This window comes from Hakea prostrata, chromosome 9 (genome assembly GCF_041222555.1).
Source record: "Hakea prostrata isolate BN-2017 chromosome 9, UWA_Hpros_2, whole genome shotgun sequence".
Classification (NCBI taxonomy): domain Eukaryota; kingdom Viridiplantae; phylum Streptophyta; class Magnoliopsida; order Proteales; family Proteaceae; genus Hakea; species Hakea prostrata.
The window spans coordinates 17,746,489-17,767,942 of NC_142608.1; the positions used below are offsets into that span (position 1 = coordinate 17,746,489).

Below are 21,454 nucleotides of genomic sequence, written 5' to 3' on the forward strand. Positions count from 1 at the left end.
AATCTCAGATTTTCAATTCCCATTATCTCACGGACTGACTACTTTCAAAAGTCAACTTTCAAAAGTTTCATTACCACACACGCAACCCAATTTGTCAGTTGTCATTAAATCCCCATTTGTCAGTTCCAATTTACTATGGGACATGTTGATAAAATCATAAAAGCTATTGTGTGCTCTTGAAGTTATAACAGATGCACTCCGCTAGGTTTTGGTGTTTACTTTGGCATCAGATGCATAGTTGCAGGGTTGCGGTGTCTGGTCCAACGAGGAAGACGAAGGTCAGTAGGTGATCTTCCATCAAGGTTAGAACTTTTGTGGAAGACGGGGGTTCCCTGGAGCTCAAGCCAAGCTAAATTTCCACAAAGATACAGAGAAGAGCAGCGGAAAACTTTCACCCGGAAAATAATCTCACGTTTTCGAATTGGAAAAGAACATATGCAGTTGCAGATCGACATCAAATGTTCAACTAGAAAACCTAAACAGAGATTCAGAGAATAGAAACCGCACCAACAAGATTTTTTGTTTGAAAATAAGTAGAATCGCCGGAATATCGTCGATATTACCCTGTATTTCGCTGAATTGCCGAAATATCGTCGATTTTCTGGCGATATTTTGGCGACATATGGTAAAGTCGGTTTCAGTGATGGATTTCGGTTCGCCCACCACCAAAATGGGAGAAATTTGCCAAAATTTTGGCAAATTTCACCGAACTTGTGTTCCTTGGCTGCCACTGTTGATGAGGATTGGATCACGGCACCAAGCATGGAGGAGCGGCAGGATGACAATCCAGATGACACACTCCCACCTAGTCATCCCTGCGAGGGATGATGATGATGATGATGGTGGTGGTGGTGGCCTTGAAAAGTGTCTACATGTTCCACTACCAGAGACACAGCAACCCCCACTTAGATACACTGGGGAGAGTCATTTCTCACATGCCACCCAGGATTATGATCATAGTAGTGATTATCATCATGGTCGTGAATATCCTGATAAGAGGCCGAGCCACCATCGGAGGGGGAAGGGCCATGAGGGCTAGCAACAGCACAGAGGAGGTTATGATTATGTTAATCCTTGTGATCCATCGGCCGACTTAGTAGGAGCGGTGGGGTCCATGAGCTTGGATGAGTCCGTAGGCTCCACACCAGGTTATTGGCCTATGGGTATTTATGGTGTCCCTCCTTCACATTGACAGTATGATATGAGAATTCGTATCCCCTCTAGTACTTTGTATCAAGGGCACTTGCAAGCCGATAGTTGTGATACTTACTTTGACCATGGTATCGAGAGGAGGCCATTGTCTATTCATGAGTCCATGTTTTCACTTTCAAAGACCATGGCACCAACAGTAACATCATCAAACATGCAACACCTTCCTTGGTCCGATTCTCACTTCCCTCAAATTGGAGTTCTCTTGGCGGCGGAAGATGACCGCTACAAATCTGTAATTGATGATTATCTGGACCACTATCAATATCAGTATGTGAGTTTGTTGGGGGAGCATCACTGGAGACAGTCTGAGTCATAGGAGTTTGATCCACCTAGGCATAGTACTTGGAATTGAGAGTTCGAGATTTTATATGGTTGGATGACTCTATGTATTTATACAATGAATTGTAGACTTTAGATGATTTGGTTTCTATGAGTTTTTAGATTTCTAGTTTCGGGGCTGTTGCTCGCATACAGTAGGACATGGGTCGATTAAGAACATTAGTTTAGGTGATGTTTTAGGTCAAAATAACACTCTCAATGTGTTTATTGGCTGCAAATTAGGCTATACGTCAAATTTCAGGTAATGACCCCAAATACCATTCGAAATAGGGGGTCGATTTTTCATCGAACCCTAGCAAAATTTCGGGCGACATGTCGCCCATGTTGCCAGGGTCTGACACGGCGACACGAGGCTACATGTCGAACCATGGTTCATAGGGAATCGTAGGGAATCATACCAGTACTTTTGTGAGGTATACGATTCAGAATGAAATAAGCCGTTAGCATAGCTTCCCCCCATATATCAAAAAATAAACCAGAACTAATAAGTGATGAATTCATCATTTCCTTTAAAGTTTTGTTATTTCTTTCAACTATTCCATTGGATTCTAGTTGATATGACACTGTCGTTTCATGTATTATTTCAATACTCTGAAGAAAACTAAACATATTAAAATACTCTAAACCTCTATCGATTCTAAGTCTTTTAATCATCTTTCGTAGTTGGTTCTCAACTTTTGTTTTGTATGATATAAAAACATTAGATGCTTCATCCTTAGAGTGGATTAAATATACCATAGTATATCGTGAAAAATCATTAATGAAAGTAGCCATATATTTTTATTCGGGATTAAAACCTCTTCACATAGGTAAGGTGTCACAAGACCTATGACATATGCCTCACGCTCATTTTCTATTATATATATATATATATATATATTTGAAAGGAGTCATTCTTATTCTTTGGGTATCTTTGTAATTTTCTTAAAGGTTTTATTACAAAAAATAAAATAAATAAATAAGTAAATTCAACCCACCGGATCTCATAACCTGTGTGAAGGTATGGTCAAACCAAAGGTGGTCCCCACTCCATGGGCGATGTGATTGTGAGATGAGGTGAGGTGGTTAGCAACTTACCATAGGGGAGGGGACTTGCAGACTTGCAGTGGCAAGGGTGAGGGACAGTGAGGACACGTTGACAAGGAAATATGGAATGATTCACACTGGAATTAAATTCCAGTTCTGAATTTGGTTCGGATTTCGATTCTGATTCTGATTGCTTGAACCGTGGTACTAAAGGCACAATAATGCACTGAGGACCCATCGTGTCGGTTAGGCTAAGACAGATCAACAGTTCACCATGGCCCAGGTAGAACTAGAAGACTGAAGAAGAATATGATCTAAGCAAGGGGGTGGGACCCAACCTTACCAGTTACCGCTACCTATGGCGGTGGTCGGTGGCCGGTGGCCGGTGGCCGCTGTTGGTAGGTGTACCTATAGAACCGGGCAGCTAGCACTTGGCTGGACCGAAAAATGAAAATCACCCTTTCTTGGATGTTTCACTTTCCATGCGTCATAATCAAAACTCTCTCCATCAGCGTCGTTGGATTTCAGATATCAGACAAAATTCATGCTCTCTACCACGTGAAGTCCAGGAAATGATCTTCGCCAATCAGATTTCGACATCTACAGCTGTGTGGTGCCCAACGTTGACACGTTTGTCGATTTTCTCCCGTGCATGTGAACTCACTCACTCATAGACATTGCACTCAATCGGCTACGCCAGCATAACACGTGACTCACGACTCATGAGGCATGACTACTACGCGCTCGGCTCTCATTGGAGCCTTACTGCCATCGCTTTCAGGCGGATGGATTCGAATCTAGCGTCAACTGTAATTAGACGGCTAGGATGCTTTTAAAGATGAGATATTTTGGGCCAAGACAGACAGCCACATGAAGAAAAGACACGAAGGTGAGGAGGATCTAGTGGCTGCGCGTCAACTCCAACTTCTCTCCATGACGTGTGACTTGATCAGACGTGTCTGACGGCTTTAAATCCACTGCACCCAGCACCCAGCACCCAGCACCCACCTTGCTTAATTACCAGAAAGGTAGAGAATTATTTAAAGCTAAGACATTTAATTAGATGGATTAAGCATTTGGTTCAGGATTTCCGGTCAGGTTACTTAAAAGGATTATATATAATCGAGAAAATTAATTATAAAAGGAAACCGAATATTATATATTATATAAAAAATAAAAAGCACGCAACGAAGACCAAGACTATGACGCGCCGCTACATAAACTGAAAGAAGCGTGGGTTGGAGGGGTGGTCACCTCATGAGACAACAAATTCCACTTTTGAAGGCGGTGCGGCAGCATCAGCAGCCGCCCACACCCAAACCTTTCCCTCTTTTGACGGTTGCTTTTATTATCCCCACATCCTTAACCTCTTTCCCGCGATACGTGGCACATAATAAGGCAGAAACACGAAACCCCACAAATACACTCTCTCTCTCCCCCGCTTCCATGCTGACCCTATCCACCACCGAATCATGCCGGCCCGCCCCGGCCCGCCGGCGTAACTATCTGTCGCTTTTCAAAACGCGTCACCACTTCGTCAGTGGCCCTCAGCGTTTCGACATGCCGTACGATCCCACGAGCACATCATGCATCGTGTCTCTTGAGTCTTGACTCTCTCATCTTTGCATACACATACATAGTATACTGTATATCCATCCAATCCAGTCTCAAAGCCAACCACCGGCACATCCATGCCATACATGTAAACATACATACATACATGAGAGTGACCATGACAAACGGGTGAAAAGAGATTTGAACAAATTTAAAAAAAAAAAAAAAAAAAAAAAAAGGGCCAAAAGCGAAATCTTCTCCATAGATTCCGACGACAATGACCGAGCCCCACCAAAAAAGCCCAAAAGCCGCCGCGGCGCCTAACTTCCAAGGGCCGTGTCTTAAGTGGACCCCACATTTGTCTCCTTCCGACCTCTCTCCTACTTTTGAGTGTAAACGTGTACCTTACGCCCCCCCCACAACACCCAGCGGCCAGAGCGGCTCTTTTCTTTCTTTCCTTTCTCATTAGTCCATTTTCACATAACAAAAAACCTGGACGGCAGGGCAGACGTATTCGTGCCGCCCCTCTCAAATCTCAATCAAAACACCCCCAAGACCCAAGACCATACACACCCACACACACACATACTTCACATACTTTTAACGGCGTCAACACGGTATCCGTAACCGGCCCCACCTTAAGAAAGGCCGTCGCCGTGTTGGTAAACTTTGACAAGTTAAATAAAAGCAAGTACCGTCCGGTCTAAGCATCTTCCTTCATGTTCATGTCCTCTGGTTAACTAGGATTACTTAAAAAGGGGAAACGGCATCTATCTAGTTTCTACTAAAAGGAAAAATTAACCGCTTCGCACACACTTTTACCGGTGAACTATCATGTCAATGCCGCCGGCCAAATTAAGGGGGAACAATAACAGAAAAGATATGAACAGATAACATCAAATGCTCCATTGAAGGGGGAAATTGAAAAATATCCATGAAAAAGGTTACAGTAGTGGCTGTGATAAAGAGAACAACAATGAGAAACATGTAATTTCTCAGTTGCAAAAAACAGCACTGTTGGTTGAAATACAAAAAAAAAAGGTCTTGGTTACATATTTACATAATAATAATAATAATAATAATAATTCATCCGGTCTTGGCACTCTCTCTCTCTTTTTGGGTTTTCTTGTTTCTTCTTTTTCCTTCTTAGAAAAAAAAATAAAGGAGCAAGAACTTTGAAATGGAACTAAATTTCCGATAGATCCCGGCGCCGCTTCAAAAATCCGGTATCAAGCAACTTCCGGCGGAGGGGGGAGGTTCAGGTCAATCCCACGGAGTCCTCTGGGTGAGCTGTGAGTGTTGTGGCTGAAATCTACAACGGAAGATGAGTCGGAGTCGCTTTGGGCCCCACCGGCGGCACCAGCAAAAGCAGCCTGGAAGTCAGCAGCAGCGGCGATTGGATCGAACCTCAGATGGTGATGGTTCATGTGATGATGGTTTATGTTCATGTTCTCAGACCGTACGAACGTGTCAAAGAAGAAAAAGGGGTGGGCGGTCGGCAAAACTCCAACAGCCGCTGCAGCAGCAGCAGCCTGATGCTGCTGTTGTTGTTGTTGTTGTTGATGGTGAGGATGAGAATGGTGGTGAAACGGGAACCTCATGGCAAAGCCACCACCACCACCAGTTCCGGCACCTCCGCCGGCCACGGCGCCACCACCGCCACCAACGGCAACGCCGCGATGTAACAGATCAAGGTTCAAAGGCGAAGGAGGTACGATCGGTGCTGGAGAAAAACCTTCCCGGCTAGAAGACTCAACCGTGCTGCTTTGGCTAGGGCTCTGCTGGTTGTTATTGTTGTTGGTGGTATTGTTGTTGATGCTGTTGTTGTTACAGTCAGAAGTTAAAGGGAAGTTAGTTTTAGCTTTGGAGCCGCGAAACTCTCTGGCGGCAGCATCATAAGCTCTTGCAGCTTCCTCCGCCGTATCGAAGGTTCCCAACCAAACACGACTCTTCTTGCCGGGATCTCTGATCTCTGCAGCGTACCGACCCCATGGTCTCTTCCTCACACCCCTAAAATGCACCTCTTTGCCGCAGCTGCCGGCGCCTCCACCGTTTCCTCCTTTAGCTCCATTAGGCTTGTCTCGAGGAGCCATATCTCTCTCAGTTCTGACTGTGATTTGCTTGCTTTCTCTTCTTTTCTTGTCAGTTTACCCCTTTTTTAACCTTTCCTATTTCCGTCGCAGAAGATAAAGAAGAGAGGATGAAGAATGAAGGGGGGCGAAGCGAGGCTTTTATAGAGAGAATGGAGATTAGAAGAAAAGGGAGAGAGAAAGTGGGTGTGGTAAGGATCGGCGAGGAAATCGAAAACATTAAGCGCAGTCAACGAGGGATTTGACTGTCATTGGCCGCCGCCCCCGCCCCGAGCGTGGCTGCAATATTATTATACTATATCGTCCCATTCTTACGTGGCAGATAATACTTGAGACACGCAATTTACGGCAGACCTCCATAACGGCCGTTAAATATACAAGGACGGCACATCACTGAAACTGTGCTTTCTTGTGGCTTGGTGGGTCCCATTTCCCCAGTCGCTGACTGCCGGTTCAAACTTCTAACAATTGTCGGCACACTCCGCTTTCCCGCCGTGTGAGTTGGATCGGGGTTATCCTATCTGGGCCCCATTGAACCGCTCCCCAGGACCGACAGTTAATTTTGCCTCACCAATGCCATCATGACACGCCTTCAACGGTGCCTTCCGCGTTATGAGACGCAAGAGCGTTAATCTAATCAAAACCACAGAAGTACCCTGCAGCCCTACTTTTCGCTCTCTCTCTCTCTCTCTCTCTCTCTCTCTCTGTCTCTTTCTCAAGTCTAAAGTCTTAAGTCTCAACCAACGCCAACAGTTTACAGGCGTCCACTCCTGACAGCCCCGTGTTTTGAGTATTTAATAATTTCCTTTTCTCACTTTTGAAATTACCATTCTGTCCATATGCATGACCTAGATTCTCAAATAAAAAAATAATAAAGTATCATAAGATTGTCGTTATCTTTGTAACGAAGTTATACGGGCAAGGGCCAAGGGTAGGGGGAACCAGATTTTCCGCACCAAAAGCGGCAAAGGTAACGGATCTTTTTCTGGAGCCTGGAAAACGCCCCGAAAGGCCACACCTTCCGAATTACAGGCATCCTTTTGTCCAGTGCGAATGTGGTCCCCACCACCCACCCACCCCACCCGCGCCTCTACGGCGTAGGCGTAGTCACACCTTTTCTATTTTTCTGTTTTCTCACCCATTCAGATTTACTATTCCTGAATCGTACGGTCTTCACACATGTCAGACGAGAGGAACACGAGGGGGAAGGAGGGGTGTGAGGGTGTCTACACTCTACACTGCAAAATCAACTCATCAGTCGGAACGCGAAAGGAAAACGTGGATTCCAATCCGATGGTTGGATAGACATTTAGGCGTCGAATAAGACACGGCACCACGGCGGCTATACCTATATTATTATGTTATAGCAGTCCAAATCTGATGCGGTGGGTGTCGTTTCACGAGCGTTAGGCACACTCGCCCCTATTTTGAGGGTGGTGCGATGAGTGGTGGTGGTGAATTTTCAAGGCAATCACTTCAACACGGTATCTTTAAATGTGATTCCGAGTCAGTGAGGTCCACGCGCCCCGCGTTGAGACTTTGATGAGAGAGTTTTTCACGCATTTAATCGAGACGGTGGAATCCATCCATGCAAATCTCATTGGGCAAGCCGGTAAGATGTGGTGGGACCAATTGTAATTCGCAAAGTGGAATCTCTGTCGCACGTTGACTGATTTTGCATCACTATGTTATGATGCACGGAAAGAACCATGAAAGTGTTCCCATGCTCACTTTTCTTAGTGACGTCTCCAGCCTTTGTCTCCCTTGTGGAAAACCTTCTAAAACCTAACTAAGCATTTGATTTTGGCCCTTGGCTCCTTGTTTGAAAATCAAGATTTTGACTCGGGTACTGAGTCACCGATCGAGTTGAGTCTACGGGAAGATCCCATGAAATCTAGTCACGAGTCATGAAGATTTGTCTAGATTTAGATCAGATTCACATTAATGACTCAGTCTTTGCTTGTTATGTATATTGAATGACTCGGTCTTCCTTCAGCGCTCTGAGTTTGGATTGCTTTTCTCGGTTCCATTGAGTCATATACTATTCATAAATCAAAATTGATATGCCACTAAAAACCACCTAAATTTTTTTATTTACCATTTTGCCCTTTATCATAAGTAATCAACAAGGATAGTGTGAAATGGTATGAATAGTCGTGGCTAAATAAATAAAGCAACCTATGCCAAGACAAAGTTTACATTGATATTATCTAAAAAGTCATTTTTTAATTTACCATTTTGCCCTAGATTATTTTGTCACGCCAATACAGTTCAGAAAACAATGGATAACGATATATTTTTTTTTTGTTTGGTAATGGATAACGATATCAATGCTTCAAACCATTATACTTCAGCTAATCTGTACGTTATTTTTTCCAAAAAAAAAATTTTTTTTTTTTTTTTTTTTTTTTTTTTTTTTTTAATATATATATATATATATATATATATATATATATATATATATATATATATATATATATATAATAATAATATAATTATTATTAATTGAAATACTCCTGTTACTAATAGAATTTAATTGTAAGGAAAATAATATATTCCCTGATACGGGAAAATATGAGGAAAATGGGTTCATCCTTGGTTTAACCCTCGACCCCGGCCGGGAACGATCCTACCGTTTCAGGTTCAAATGAACCGAGTTTAAGGATAGCGTGCTAAAGAAGAAACCTTGCACGTTCAGAAGGCAAGCGCACATCCAAGAATCACGGGATAGATAGCCCACCAAGAGGCGGTTATTAGCATTCGAGAAAGTGGACGATTGTGCAAACTAGGGAAACCGGCGCTCCCCTCAAAGGATCGTGTGATTAAGGGAGATTGTCCATCACCCCACGATCGGGTGTAACCGTAAAGATCCGACGGCTACCAGAAGACGGCTCAAACAAGTTCAACGGACAATATTAGAAGGTAAAAACTATATAAGTCATAACATACGTATAAAGAAGGAAATTAAATCATATTCAAACTTTTACCTTGCAATTAGCCAAAACTTTTGTGATTAGTTCATCAACTGACTTAGCCTTCAGAGGTGGCCGCCCAACCCCCACAGTCGGGCCACATTTGACGATTGTTTTGCTGATCATTTATCAGTGATCGAAGAGCTGAGCATATTTTGAACGCATCATTTGGAGCCGTCTGTTGGAAATGCTTCAGAAAGTCATGGTTATCAGGTCAACAGCAACAACTGCATCGGCTCAATGAGAGCCTAGCATTCGACTCTCAAAAGGGAATGATCCAAAAGATATCCCTAAAGGAAGTTGTGCTAGTGAAGTGCATGAAGATGGAGGACTGGGCGGTAACAAACGCTTGAACCCCCCCCCCCCCCAAATCCTCTCCAACAACAATTATATCAAATGCAACTCCAGTTTCCGGAGATGAACTTCGTATGTTGGTCAGATAAGTGGTGGCTCCTCAGGCTCCTGACCACCAGGAGGCTAGAAGGCGTGTGGGAGAGGTAGAGATGCTTATACCGCCACCGCGAGGGCATTCCCCACAAGGAGATAGGCAACCTGCTGAAGGCCAAAATTATGGCCAGAACTTGCAGGGGGATTCTAGAGGGCAAAACAAAGAGTTGAGAACTGGAGAACTGCCCAGAAGGGATGATCGGCGTGAACGGCCGCAAACGAACCGAACCCGGACAATAACGAGATTGGGCAAAAGAGTACGCACTCACTTGCCAACCTCCCGATGTTCAGGTCGAGAAAGCATCTGAATCGGTGGTGGATGTTCGGTGCACATCGGTCAAGAGCTTGCTGATATCAATCAGAGGCTGGGAAAACTGTCTCGAGGAAGGATGATCGATGACATTTATTCGGTCATCAGAAAGACCCCATTCGTTGAAGCTATAGCTGGATTTGAGTTTCCTCACAATTTTTGGCTCCCAACTTTCTCCTCGTTCGACGGTTCTGAAGTTCCCATTGCCCATATCAACTACTACCAGTAGACTATGTCAGTAGCTGGTAACTCTGATGAAATCCTTTGTAGAGTGTTCGGTTCCTCCTTGACTGGGGCAGCACAAAAGTGGTTTTCGAATCTTCCTTTGGGAAGAATTGTCGATTTTGAGGAATTGGCACGAAAGTTTATCGGTCGCTTCCAGAGTGGATTCAGATCAAGAAGATGTTGGAAACTCTATTCACTATTAAGCAAGGGAAGAACGAATCAATTCGGGAATACCTGAAGAGATTCAACAAGGTCACTATGGAGATCGAGAATTTGGATGAGCACGTAGTTAAAACTGCTCTGTTCACTGGACTTACAAACCGGAGGCTTCTGGAGTTATTACTTCAGGACATGCCAACTACCTACGCCGAGTTGGTGCAAAGATGTCAAAAGCAAGTAGAGGTGACCGAGATTCTGGATGCACGTCAGGGGGAAGCAAAGACCACTAACAAAGAACAAAAAGCTCCTGAAAGAAAACAGAGCCAAACCAAGGACAATCATGATCGGGCGGGAACCCAATTTCAAGAAAATCAATCACAGCACAAGTTAGAATTTAAAATTGTTTTTGGTTTGAAGATTTGTTTCAGAACTATTCGGTGGAGCCTAAGGACTGAGCTTGCAGTTTCTATGTTACTACTTATTATTTGAGTTCTTGATTTCTATAAGGTGGGTGAGATTTCTACAACATGGAATGACTTTTCATTTTTTAATAAAAATGATCAATAACAATTTTGTTTTTTTATAGAATTTTGGCTCTTGTTATAGGATGCTTGACTATTTGTTTTTATTATTTTTTCTTGCATACCATAAATTATTAGCCCAAACTATTAGTCAACTTGAGTATAGACCGTTAGTCCAAAACGTTAGTTAGCTCGAATCCAACCGCACCAAACCGAAACCGTTATTTTGCTAATGGGTCATGTTTGGGTTGAGTGTTTTTTAGCCCAAAACCACATCGTTGACATCCCTACAAAACATTGAGAAAATACAGGTTTATTGAAGGACGACATGAAACTTAACTGACAAACTCCATAGAAATTACATGTCAGGAAAACCCACTTTCTGGTAGAACCCAGCATCCGCCTTACGTATCATGGATATCATTGTACCATAACCAAAATTAATTGGATATTTGGGTTGTTTATTTGGATAGAAAATTCCCTAGTGTTTCTCATACTCTGGTTGCTTCTAATTCTCATCAAACATGGAAAATATGTAAGTTTCAATGGGCTTTCCAAATCTCTTTGGAGTTCCACCCTTCACATGATTAATCAAATTCACGTTGTAAGTTCTTGCATTATCCACTGAAGTTGCAGTTCCACCTGCAATTATCTCCACAGAACCACCATCAGATCTCTCAAGAGTTGAATACAAAGCATCAACCATGGCATCAAAAAGGTTTCTATATCCAAGAGAACCATCTTGTACAACAACAGATGGAGCTATAAATAAGGCATAAGAAAGACTGATGTCTCTTGGATTACCAATGTAACTGAAGTGTAAACATGAAGTGTAAACATTTGCTAGAAGTGGAGATTGATGGTTTAACTAACAAACATGCCCTGGATTCATCAGCCAGAGTGCTACTCTATTGGTGATTACACATTGTCCAAAAAAGGGTTCATGCAATAGAGAAGATAAGCACTTTTTAACCCTAAACCTTACTCAAGATTAAAGAAAATAAATGAAACATGAGCTCCCTCTATTTTCATTGGATATAGGGCACTTCTACCTCAAAATCAAAACCTTACAAAAACCCCTCTACATACTTTTAATGCCGATACTGACTATAGATATGTAACGACGAGCTAGCATCATCTTGTTCTACTGCATGAGCAGCAGCTCCCATGGCCCCCCAGCCCCTAAAAGAGCCAACCTAGTTCTCGAAGTGATTGGAGTGGGGCAAAAAACCTTGATCTCTCGCTTTCTTCCACAGCATGCACCTTGCAGTGTTGCCGTTATAAGAGGCATCATCACCTGAGGGATTTCGCTTGGGTGCTCCGAAAAGTGAACAATTGGACCGTGCAATTTAGATTGACTTAATCTGTACCGTTTACATGTGGTTAATTGCACAGTCCAGAATTAATCTAGACCGATCAATGAATCTGTGTCGTCTACTGCTTGGAGCAACGCTGCTCCCAGACAATTCTGTCACCTGGGATGCCAACGGCTTCCACTAGATACCTCATTAGCATCTGAGAAAACACCATTAATTGACCAAATAAAGCTTCGACTTCTGACTTGAATTCTCACTTGTACAATCATTTTTAATTGAAAACCCAAATTCAAATCTTGAATTAGTCTAGCAAGAAAAAAACATACAACAGCAAACTTCTTAAGAACAAGCTGGAATAGCTCGGTTGGTTAGATTGTGTGGCTGTTCACCACCAGGTCTGAGACTCTGAGGGTCAAGCTCCCCTCTTTAAGATGTAACCAGTCAAAAATTGCTGAAACAAAATTAGTTTATATTTTATAATATGTAACCTTTCTGTTCCGTTTCCCATTGTTAGGTAGGGAACAAATTTTCTTATTCCTATATATTTTTATTGATTGTCGGTGTTGAATTCATGTATGATTTTATTATTTGTTTTTATTGTAATCATGAATGGTTGCATAGGGGAAAAGATGTTTTTTGTAAAAAAAGAAGAAAAGAAATTGTACAAAACTTGTAGTTTTAGGGTTTAATAAGAGGTTATGTTTTGAAATTAAATAGACAAGAATGTTCCCCAGCCTTTTCTAAGTGAAGCAACAATTTCTCTCTTGCGAAACTTCCGAATTGGAGTTTCTCAAAGTTGGCCAGAGTGTTGGTTTTTTTATTATGTTGGGATTGGTTAATAATAAACCACACTTGTTAAGGAAACATAATATCTTATAATTTGTTTGATTATTAAATTCGATAAATCACATACCTTAATCATTATGCACTTATATTACAAGATGGACAAAACAAACTCCATTGTTTACAAAAACGAGCGGGGAGATCGATCATTCTTTTCACTTTAGAATAGAAAGCATAATGATACATAATCTACTGGCTTTTTTCCCAAAAAACAATACTTTGAGCGGAGTCGTATTAATAACGTGTTATAAATATAAAAATATATATATTAGAAACAAGAAATCAAACTAGAACGAGATCAATTAAAATTGTTCATTCAATTGAGAGCATTACATATTTATAGTGGAAATAGTGTCTTCTTATTAAGATGTGAATGTAAATTACCAAGATTGAATGCTGAGGTAATTGAAATCTTCAATTTATAGATTGTAATTATTTTAAACTCAACCAACATTTTTATTTTTTTTTTTGTTAGTTAGAATGTTTAATGTATGTGATGTTTCTTATATAGGGCTTGTTTGGTTATCTGAATCTAGAGATTTCAAATCCCTGGATTCATGATTTGGAGATTTGTACATGTTTGGTTGTAAAACATCCTTGGATTCGTGAAATCCATAAATTTTCACTTTTTAGCCTAAGAACATGAATTGAATCATTCTTGGGTATTGGGTGAAATCCATGAATTCCACTATAGGTATAAATTGATGAAATTTGCAAATTCACGTGGAATAACCCAACGGAATTCTATGAACTTTGATAGATTTGAGGCTAACCAAACAATTAATTTTTTGGACCATGAATCCGTAGGTTTGAAATCTATAAATATGAAATCACATTTCATTTCAAATCCATGAATTCATATAAGCATACATGCCCTAAGAGTGTTTACTACACTTGCTGGCACCTTGGCTTGGAGAGCCCGGTTAGTGTCGAGTATGCTTGTTTGGCCTATTTCCTCTCCCTAGCTGGATGCTTATCTCTTCTCAGATGGTTCCTCTCGGTAGCTTTTCTCAATGCATGCTTCATTACCAAAAAAAATAAAATGTCAAACAGAACTTGTATGTGATAAAGGTTCAATCAACGTACATTTTTATATCTGCTTTGGACCTCTCATTATTGTTTATGTATTCATCAGAAACTACTAAATTATTTAATTTATTCTTATAAAGCACCCAAAATTGTATATTGTAATTTTTCAAATAATTCATATGTATATTTTGTATTTATTTTGCTTTTATAGTTTTATAATTTCAGCCCATTTATGTTGGGTTTACTCAACTGCTATTGATGGGTTCATCTAGCCCACCAATGATAGCTAGGATAAATAAAATAGTATGTCGAAGAAAATCAAATCTAGAATTTTGGATTTAGAAGTGTATGAGCAATTGAGTCAGCTTATACATGTCTCGACTAATCCTCAATGGAGCTTATATATATTAGGCTCGAAGAGGATTTGAACCAAATGGATCAAATCACCACGACCTAAACCAAACCGTTAAAAATACTCAAACTATTATAACCCGTTACAATCACCTAAGGTTTTTGGTTTTTCTATTAATCTATTTTCATGAATGATAAAGGATATAATGGGCTTGTATTTTTGGTAAGAATAATAGACTTGTATTGTGGAACAATTAATTGTATCAAAGAGATGGCTTTTTGTGTTTCTATATTGATATCTCATGTGCTTTTTAATAGAAATATGAGTTTATTTTACTATTTGAACCTTGTGGATGCAAAAAATCCCTGCTGGGAGACTCACCCACCACAGCCAGGTGTGCGACTCGGGTTGAACACCGGATTCATCAGGGTAAATCCTTAGAAACCGGGGTTGGCAACCAAAAAAAAAAAAAAAAGAGTTTTTTGTTTTGGCCTCAAGCCCAAGAGGCAAAATTCAAGTTCTATATAAAATTTTAATTTGAAATGGGCTATAATGTTTTGATAATGGGTTGGTATAATGGTCCCAAAATTGATCCAACTCGAATCCAAACCATTAATCTAAAAAGTTAGTTGATTGAAACCCAGACTCCACCTAATCAAAACGGATTGAAGTCACAATTTTGCTAATGGTTCGTCTTTGGGCTTTTATGCTTTTAACCCGAAACTGTTAAGCCCAAGCGGAAACCACCCTAGACTGAGGTGTTGATACCCCTTACACATGGCAATTAATTATCTAACGGCCAAAATTAAATCACAATTAAAAATTGCCTCTAGTGAATCCTTAATGTCTCTCTCAAATTCATTTCCACTTTTCTCATGGGATGTAATCATGCTGTTAGGGAAGAGGATCCACCATCTCTCCCCCCCCCCCACTCTTTGCTACTCATCATCTTGGTTCAGAGTTTTAATGTGTAATTCGCAAACCTCCTTAAAGTTGATTGTATGGTAATTGATGTTGGAGATCCAATGAACTCCATTCCATGAGGAATCACCTCCATCTCTCTATCACTTTTGATGCATCTTCCCATTCCTCTGTTCCCTTACATGTTGATATAGACAAATTCCATTGGATCGAGTTGATAAAGATTAAAAGGACTTGTCCAACAAAATATGTTTGAGAAAGAACTTGTCTAACAAAATAGGTTTGCTAAAATAACTATAAATCCACAGGGCAAGAGCCACGAATTTTAAACAAATCTGTAGAGAAGAGCTAAAATAGAGAGATTAGAGTAGGGATCTACCTTATCTTAGGATTGGAATACATACAAAATCTACTGGGTATGCTACACATAACAACAACTCCATTACATCTCCCATCAACTTGTTTTTTTTTAGGCAGGAAAGGAAGAAAAACAAATTAATAAATTGATTCAAACACTCCATCCTGTCAACCAGCTGCTTTGAGGTCCTAAACCAAAGAGATAAGAAAATTTTTAGAAGAATACGCACCTAGGATCAGACATTGCTGTTGCTACATGAGCCGTGGAGGGTGTTTGGAGAGAGGAGTTACTGGAGACTCAGAAAGTGAAACTACAAAACAAATTCGATGTGAGAGTAAATTGTCCGGTTTCAAAATCTGATTACTGATTAGCCAATGAAAATAGATAATTAGAACGAAAAATCTAAAATCCTTAAGAACAGAGAAAGAAAACAAAAAGCATATCATAGCGAAAATGTACCAGTATCGTATCATAAACATTTTGATGAGAATTTTGTGAAATTAAGAACAGGTTAAACAATTTTACAAACAGGTCTTATGATCAGCAAACCTTACCCTAGCAATGAGGGAAAAAGAAAATGGCAAGCCCTATTAGTTCATCAATTTAGCTTGAAACAGAGCTCATGAGATCCTTTTCAACCTCATCGGCAACTCAAGGGTTGAATACGAAGGACTAACCGCTGGTTCTCCACTGCAATCACTGATGGAAGATGATCGAACACCACGACCTAACCTACTTATGGAAGACGATCGAGCACCACAATTTGGGGTTTTGTCAGCTTCACGCTAGAAATCTCAGAGATTTGGGGGTTTTATCAACTTCGCGGGAGACTAAGTAGAAGGCGCGTAAAACACTTAAAGAAGAATATCTATTTGCCACGGTAAAAACCTACCGTAGCGTATAGTCTATGAGAGACTAACTATCATAGAAAACCATATGCTACGGTAACCAACCGTAGTATATAGTCCAATTAAATGCTTCTGTAATTTACCGTAGCATATAGTCTTATGACACTATCGTTAGAACACTATATGCTATGGTAACCAACTGTAGTACATAGTCAAATTATATGCTACAGTAAATTACCGTAGCATGTAGTCTTATGACACTATAATAGAAAACTATATGTTACGGTAACTCACCGTAGTATATAGTCTACTTATATGCTACGGTAATTTACTATAGCATATAGTCTTATGACACTATCATAGAAAACTATATGCTATGGAAACTTACCGTAGCATATAGGAGGAGGACTCCAGCTAACCAGTCATTAGAGATTGAGGACCCCTCCTGGCCTGTAAAAACTAAGAGGAAGCATTCAGCGACTATCTTCGCTGAAGAATGCTCCCTTCAGGAGATATATCAACACCTGAAGGACCAACAGGCGGAAGAGTGCTGGTCAAAATTTACGGAGTATTGATATTGGGAGTCTCCCTAACTATCCTTTCTAGTATATGGTCCCTAGCCGGACCTTTCGAGCTCCTGGCCTTCTTGCTTGGCCTTGGAGGAAGCTCAAAGGGTTCAGACGATCTTACCCTTTTACTTGGTCGAGAACTGGATTTTGTCCTCAATGAAGCACAAGACCCCTGACCTTGGTCTTGCTTGGTCGGATGACAAGTCTCCACTTCCTTTATCTCCTTTTCTACAGTCGTCGCCTCTAACTCATCCTCTCCGAGCAGCACTACTGTGAAATCCAGCCCAAACCTAGCCAGGGCACCCTATCTGTTTTGGGTAAAGAAGGGTTAGTTTAAATGTTTGACCTTAAAGTTGGACCTTGATTTGGTTGACGATTTGGTGTCGGAACCCAAGCCCATGGACATTGTCGATGATGCCCCTCACTTGAGAGCATTGTCAGTGTTAGTTTTGAATCTGCGCACCGAAGAGGGGTGAATTAGTTGAAATACCTAATGAACTCCTGTGCCCAATCTGAATATATTTCCCGAAACTAGACTTCTTAATGGACTTGTAGGAGAAAATCTCACTCAATTTGACCTCATATAACCTTCCAAATCCCTGTCCGAAGTTGCTGAACTATGTCTGTCAAATCCTGCTTGCGCATCGAAGAAGATGAGCCTAGTTGGTGAACCTAATGAACTCCAATTCTTGATCCGAAGGTATTTCTGGAAACTAGACTTCTTGATTGACTCGTAGAAGAAAACCTTACTCAATTTGACCTTGTATAGCCCTCCGAATCCCTGTTTGAACCTTGTTTGTCCTGATTGGTCGACTCATTGGTCGACTGGACCAAAGAGACCAATCCAATCGACCAATGGTGTCTGAATTTACCAATTTGGTCCTGTCTCCTCTATTTAATCAAATATCGGGATTACTTCGCCTCCTATGCCTCCTAAGCCTCTAGAATGAGTTAGAACCCTAATCTAATCAATTCCCTTGCATTCCTTGGTGATCTCTCACAAGACTTGAAGTAATCTTCTTCCTCTCGCATCAAAGGTATGTCTACTCTCTTTTCTTTCTTCTCCATCTCTGATTTTCTTTCTTTAATCTGTTCTTGGCTGAGATCAGGAAGAAGATGATGCACTCTTGCAACCATCCACTCCATGATCTCATCTTGTTCCTTGAGATCTATGATCATCATCATGATCTCAACCCCAGCCAGTGGAATCTTTGAAAACCCTAACCCTAATCCTTTGAAACCCTAACCTGGGTGATTATCTGAGAACCTTTTTGGTAACCTCCCATGTGAGGGAAACCTCATGGGTAATGTGGAGGTTGATCTAAATTCAATATTCTTTAATTCTTCTTGTTGTAATTGGCCAATCATCAATTCCCTCCCTCCCCGTGATCTTAACCTTTTTATGGGAACCATAAGGGTGAAACCCTAATTTCTTGGGTTAGATCAAGAACCCATATTTTGACCATGATTATCTTCCCATAATGTTTCTATTAACCTAAACAAGATTTTCTTATTATGTTCTTGATTGCAACCATTCCCTTTCTTCCTGTGATCATAACCTTTTCATGAGAGCCATAAAGGTTGAAACCCTAATTTCTTGGGTTAAATCAAGAACCCATATTTTTACCATGACTTGATGATTTTATCTTCCTATATGATTCTAATACATCCTAGGAAGTTCCCCTTCGAATTTCGGATCAATCCGACTTCAAACGAAGAAGTTATGGCCAAAACAGTTTTCACTATCCCGTACTGACTCGATTGGTCGACTGGGTCAGTAGACCAATCAATCGACCAATGAAGTCAATAGCTTCAATTTTCGCTCGATTTGATTCGTTTGCTCTCTGATCTTTTAGGTATCTTTCCTAATGTTGTATCTATGCTTGTTAGGGGTTTATTTGCCAAGTTTGGTGTCTCTCCCTTTGATCTTTGGATTATCTTCGGCGGTAATCAGGTAAGGACAGTTGATTCCTTAACTACATAGATTGCTTGTTCTCTGGTTTCTACTTTATAAAACTATGAGATTACCTACTGTTATTGTATTTTAATTCTGATCTCCTACTGTGGGAATAGTAGCACTTATTTATATCATCTTTTCATTGTTTATGTTATATGAATTACTTATTACTGCTTAATCTGATGTTGCTTTTACATTCTCTTTTATATGATGAACTACTGGTTGTGTATGTCATGACTGATCTGAGAATGTGTTTGCTTAAGTTTGGTTTGGGATTTGGAAGTGTCCTTTTGACACTTCTGTCCTTGGACATTATCGGAAATAGTATGGGATGTTTCCGGGGTTGCCCATCGACACTTTCCCGAATCAATGGTTGTCATACCTAGGGATGTCTAGCAGTGTTTGGCTAGGATACACCCCTGTTATATCAGACCCGATTCGGAAGGGTATTGAGACCGAACGACCCGTGGTAGCAATGGGGATTCACGGGCGCTCAAGACCGGTAACCAACCCGTGAGAGGACGGGAATCACATTGTGGGGGCCATTTATTGGAGGGTTGCATATGGCTAGACTTGGGCTCATGGGCGCTCAAGACCGGTAACCAACCCGTGAGAGGACATGAGAGCTTCCCGTTTACCATATGTGGATAACCAATAGGGTTGATGAGTCCGTAGTCCGAGTTGGTCGGTGCCATAGGATACGCTGACTCTAGTGCGAAGGATACCGGAAAGGATTGTCAGGGACGAGGAATGGACGTATCTGGAACTGAGTTGATATAACTGACTAGATGACTTGCATTGGGCTAGGCTTTTCCCTGACATGCGCCGATACTTTTGCCAAATGGTTGTGAGAGAGTGTGTTGACTTAACCCCTGCCATGGTTTGTCCTGAGGGATGAAGGACCCATTACCAACCGGCTGCCCAAGAATACCTTAAATGGGTGAGGGAATCCAAGATATCTTAAATGGTTGAGGATGTGAGCGGACCTACCCAAAGAAGTACGGTGCTATGACTTAAAGCATGTCTCCATAGAGACCAAAGATACATAGAGTTAGATGCATTCATACATTATCTGTTTCATATTGCATTGCATCTTGTTATGGTTTGCCACATGTTACCTATGATGTTATGGATTAACTTGCCTTACTGAGTTTCTTTCGTAACTCATTCCTTTTTTTGTACAATCTGTTGTTAGACTTCTCTACAGGTTTGGATTTCTTTGACGGTACGTATGAGGAAGCACAAGGTGAAGAAGATGAAGACTGAAGAACAAGAAGAGCTGACTGAAGATGTGGATTAGATTTCTTTTGTTTCTTCTAGACTTATCTTTTACTTTACTTGTATTAGCTTAGAGCCTTATTTAGATTTCGATCTACCTTCCGCATGTGTTTGTAGGGTGTATTTCCGCTATACTCTACAGTTGTCTTTTGATTTGGTATCTTGTTATTCCGCACTCTGATATTCTTTAGTGATCCTTCTGAGATCCTTTCTTGACTTTTATTATAAATTACTTGAACATTATGATTTGTTCTTGCTTTTGATTATGTTATTGTGCGAAATGGATATGATCGTTCCTAAACTTGATCTTTAGGGCTGTGGATCACACTCTCGGGTATGCCAGATAGGGTACCGGCTGGGAGGATGTGACAACTACAATAACCGAACAAGTGAAGTTAAGAAAAAAATATTCACAATGAAAGGGAAAAAGCCCTACCGGCCATTATTAGAAGAAGAAAGAAGCTCACCAGTAAGGAAATCCCAAAAACGCAGAACGTTGGGTTATTCCGGACAATATCCGTTTACTGCTTGAAATTCTGGTCATCGATGGGATCTGCAGGATTTGATCTTTTGCTACCTGCTTGGACTCAATCAAAATTGGAAAGTTGTACCCCTCATAAGGACCCCTAGACCATTTGGTCGGGAAAGAAGGAGGGCAAGGTGGTCGAACAAAAATATACCTAGGCTGCCACCCTTTGGTATTGGTCGGTGGGGTCCCTTCTCCAATGTAATTACTTTCCCACCTTGATTGAAAGGAAGTTCGTTTTGAAATATAGAACCAAGAGTCTTGTTCTTGTTTCTTGGCCATAAAAAAAATGAAGGAACAAGTTAAGGGTAGGGGTAACGCCGACCTCAGGTTGTTTACAAAAATCCCAGTAGTAGATAATGTTTCGCCAACTGCTCGGCTCTAAAATTCTCGGGCACATACCAAAATGGTTAAGACTTTGCTTGAAAACAAGAAGTCTGAATCCACTCCTAAGAGCATCTTCATAAAGAGTAAATTCTACCTAGGGTGGTTTGTGAGTATGGTCATGCTCGAAAGGGATGTGGAGGCGGTACCCATTGGGGATGTCGTAATGAGCTTGGAGAAGATCAAGATCTTCGTTGGTCAATTCGGAAGGATAAATC

At 41.0% G+C, this 21,454-nt stretch overlaps 1 protein-coding gene and 1 pseudogene across 1 annotated transcript; both read right to left on the reverse strand.

Annotated features, from left to right (window-relative positions):
- Positions 1 to 5,014: 5,014 nt before the first annotated feature.
- LOC149004891 (ethylene-responsive transcription factor 4-like) lies at positions 5,015 to 6,405 on the reverse strand. The gene has a single exon (XM_089169698.1). It carries the CDS (start codon positions 6,222 to 6,224, stop codon positions 5,361 to 5,363), a length of 864 nt encoding a protein of 287 aa, XP_089025824.1. The 5' UTR covers positions 6,225 to 6,405; the 3' UTR covers positions 5,015 to 5,360.
- A 4,958-nt stretch (positions 6,406 to 11,363) lies between these two features.
- Positions 11,364 to 12,024, reverse strand: LOC149004892 (glucan endo-1,3-beta-glucosidase pseudogene; annotated as a pseudogene).
- Between the last annotated feature and the right edge of the window lie 9,430 nt (positions 12,025 to 21,454).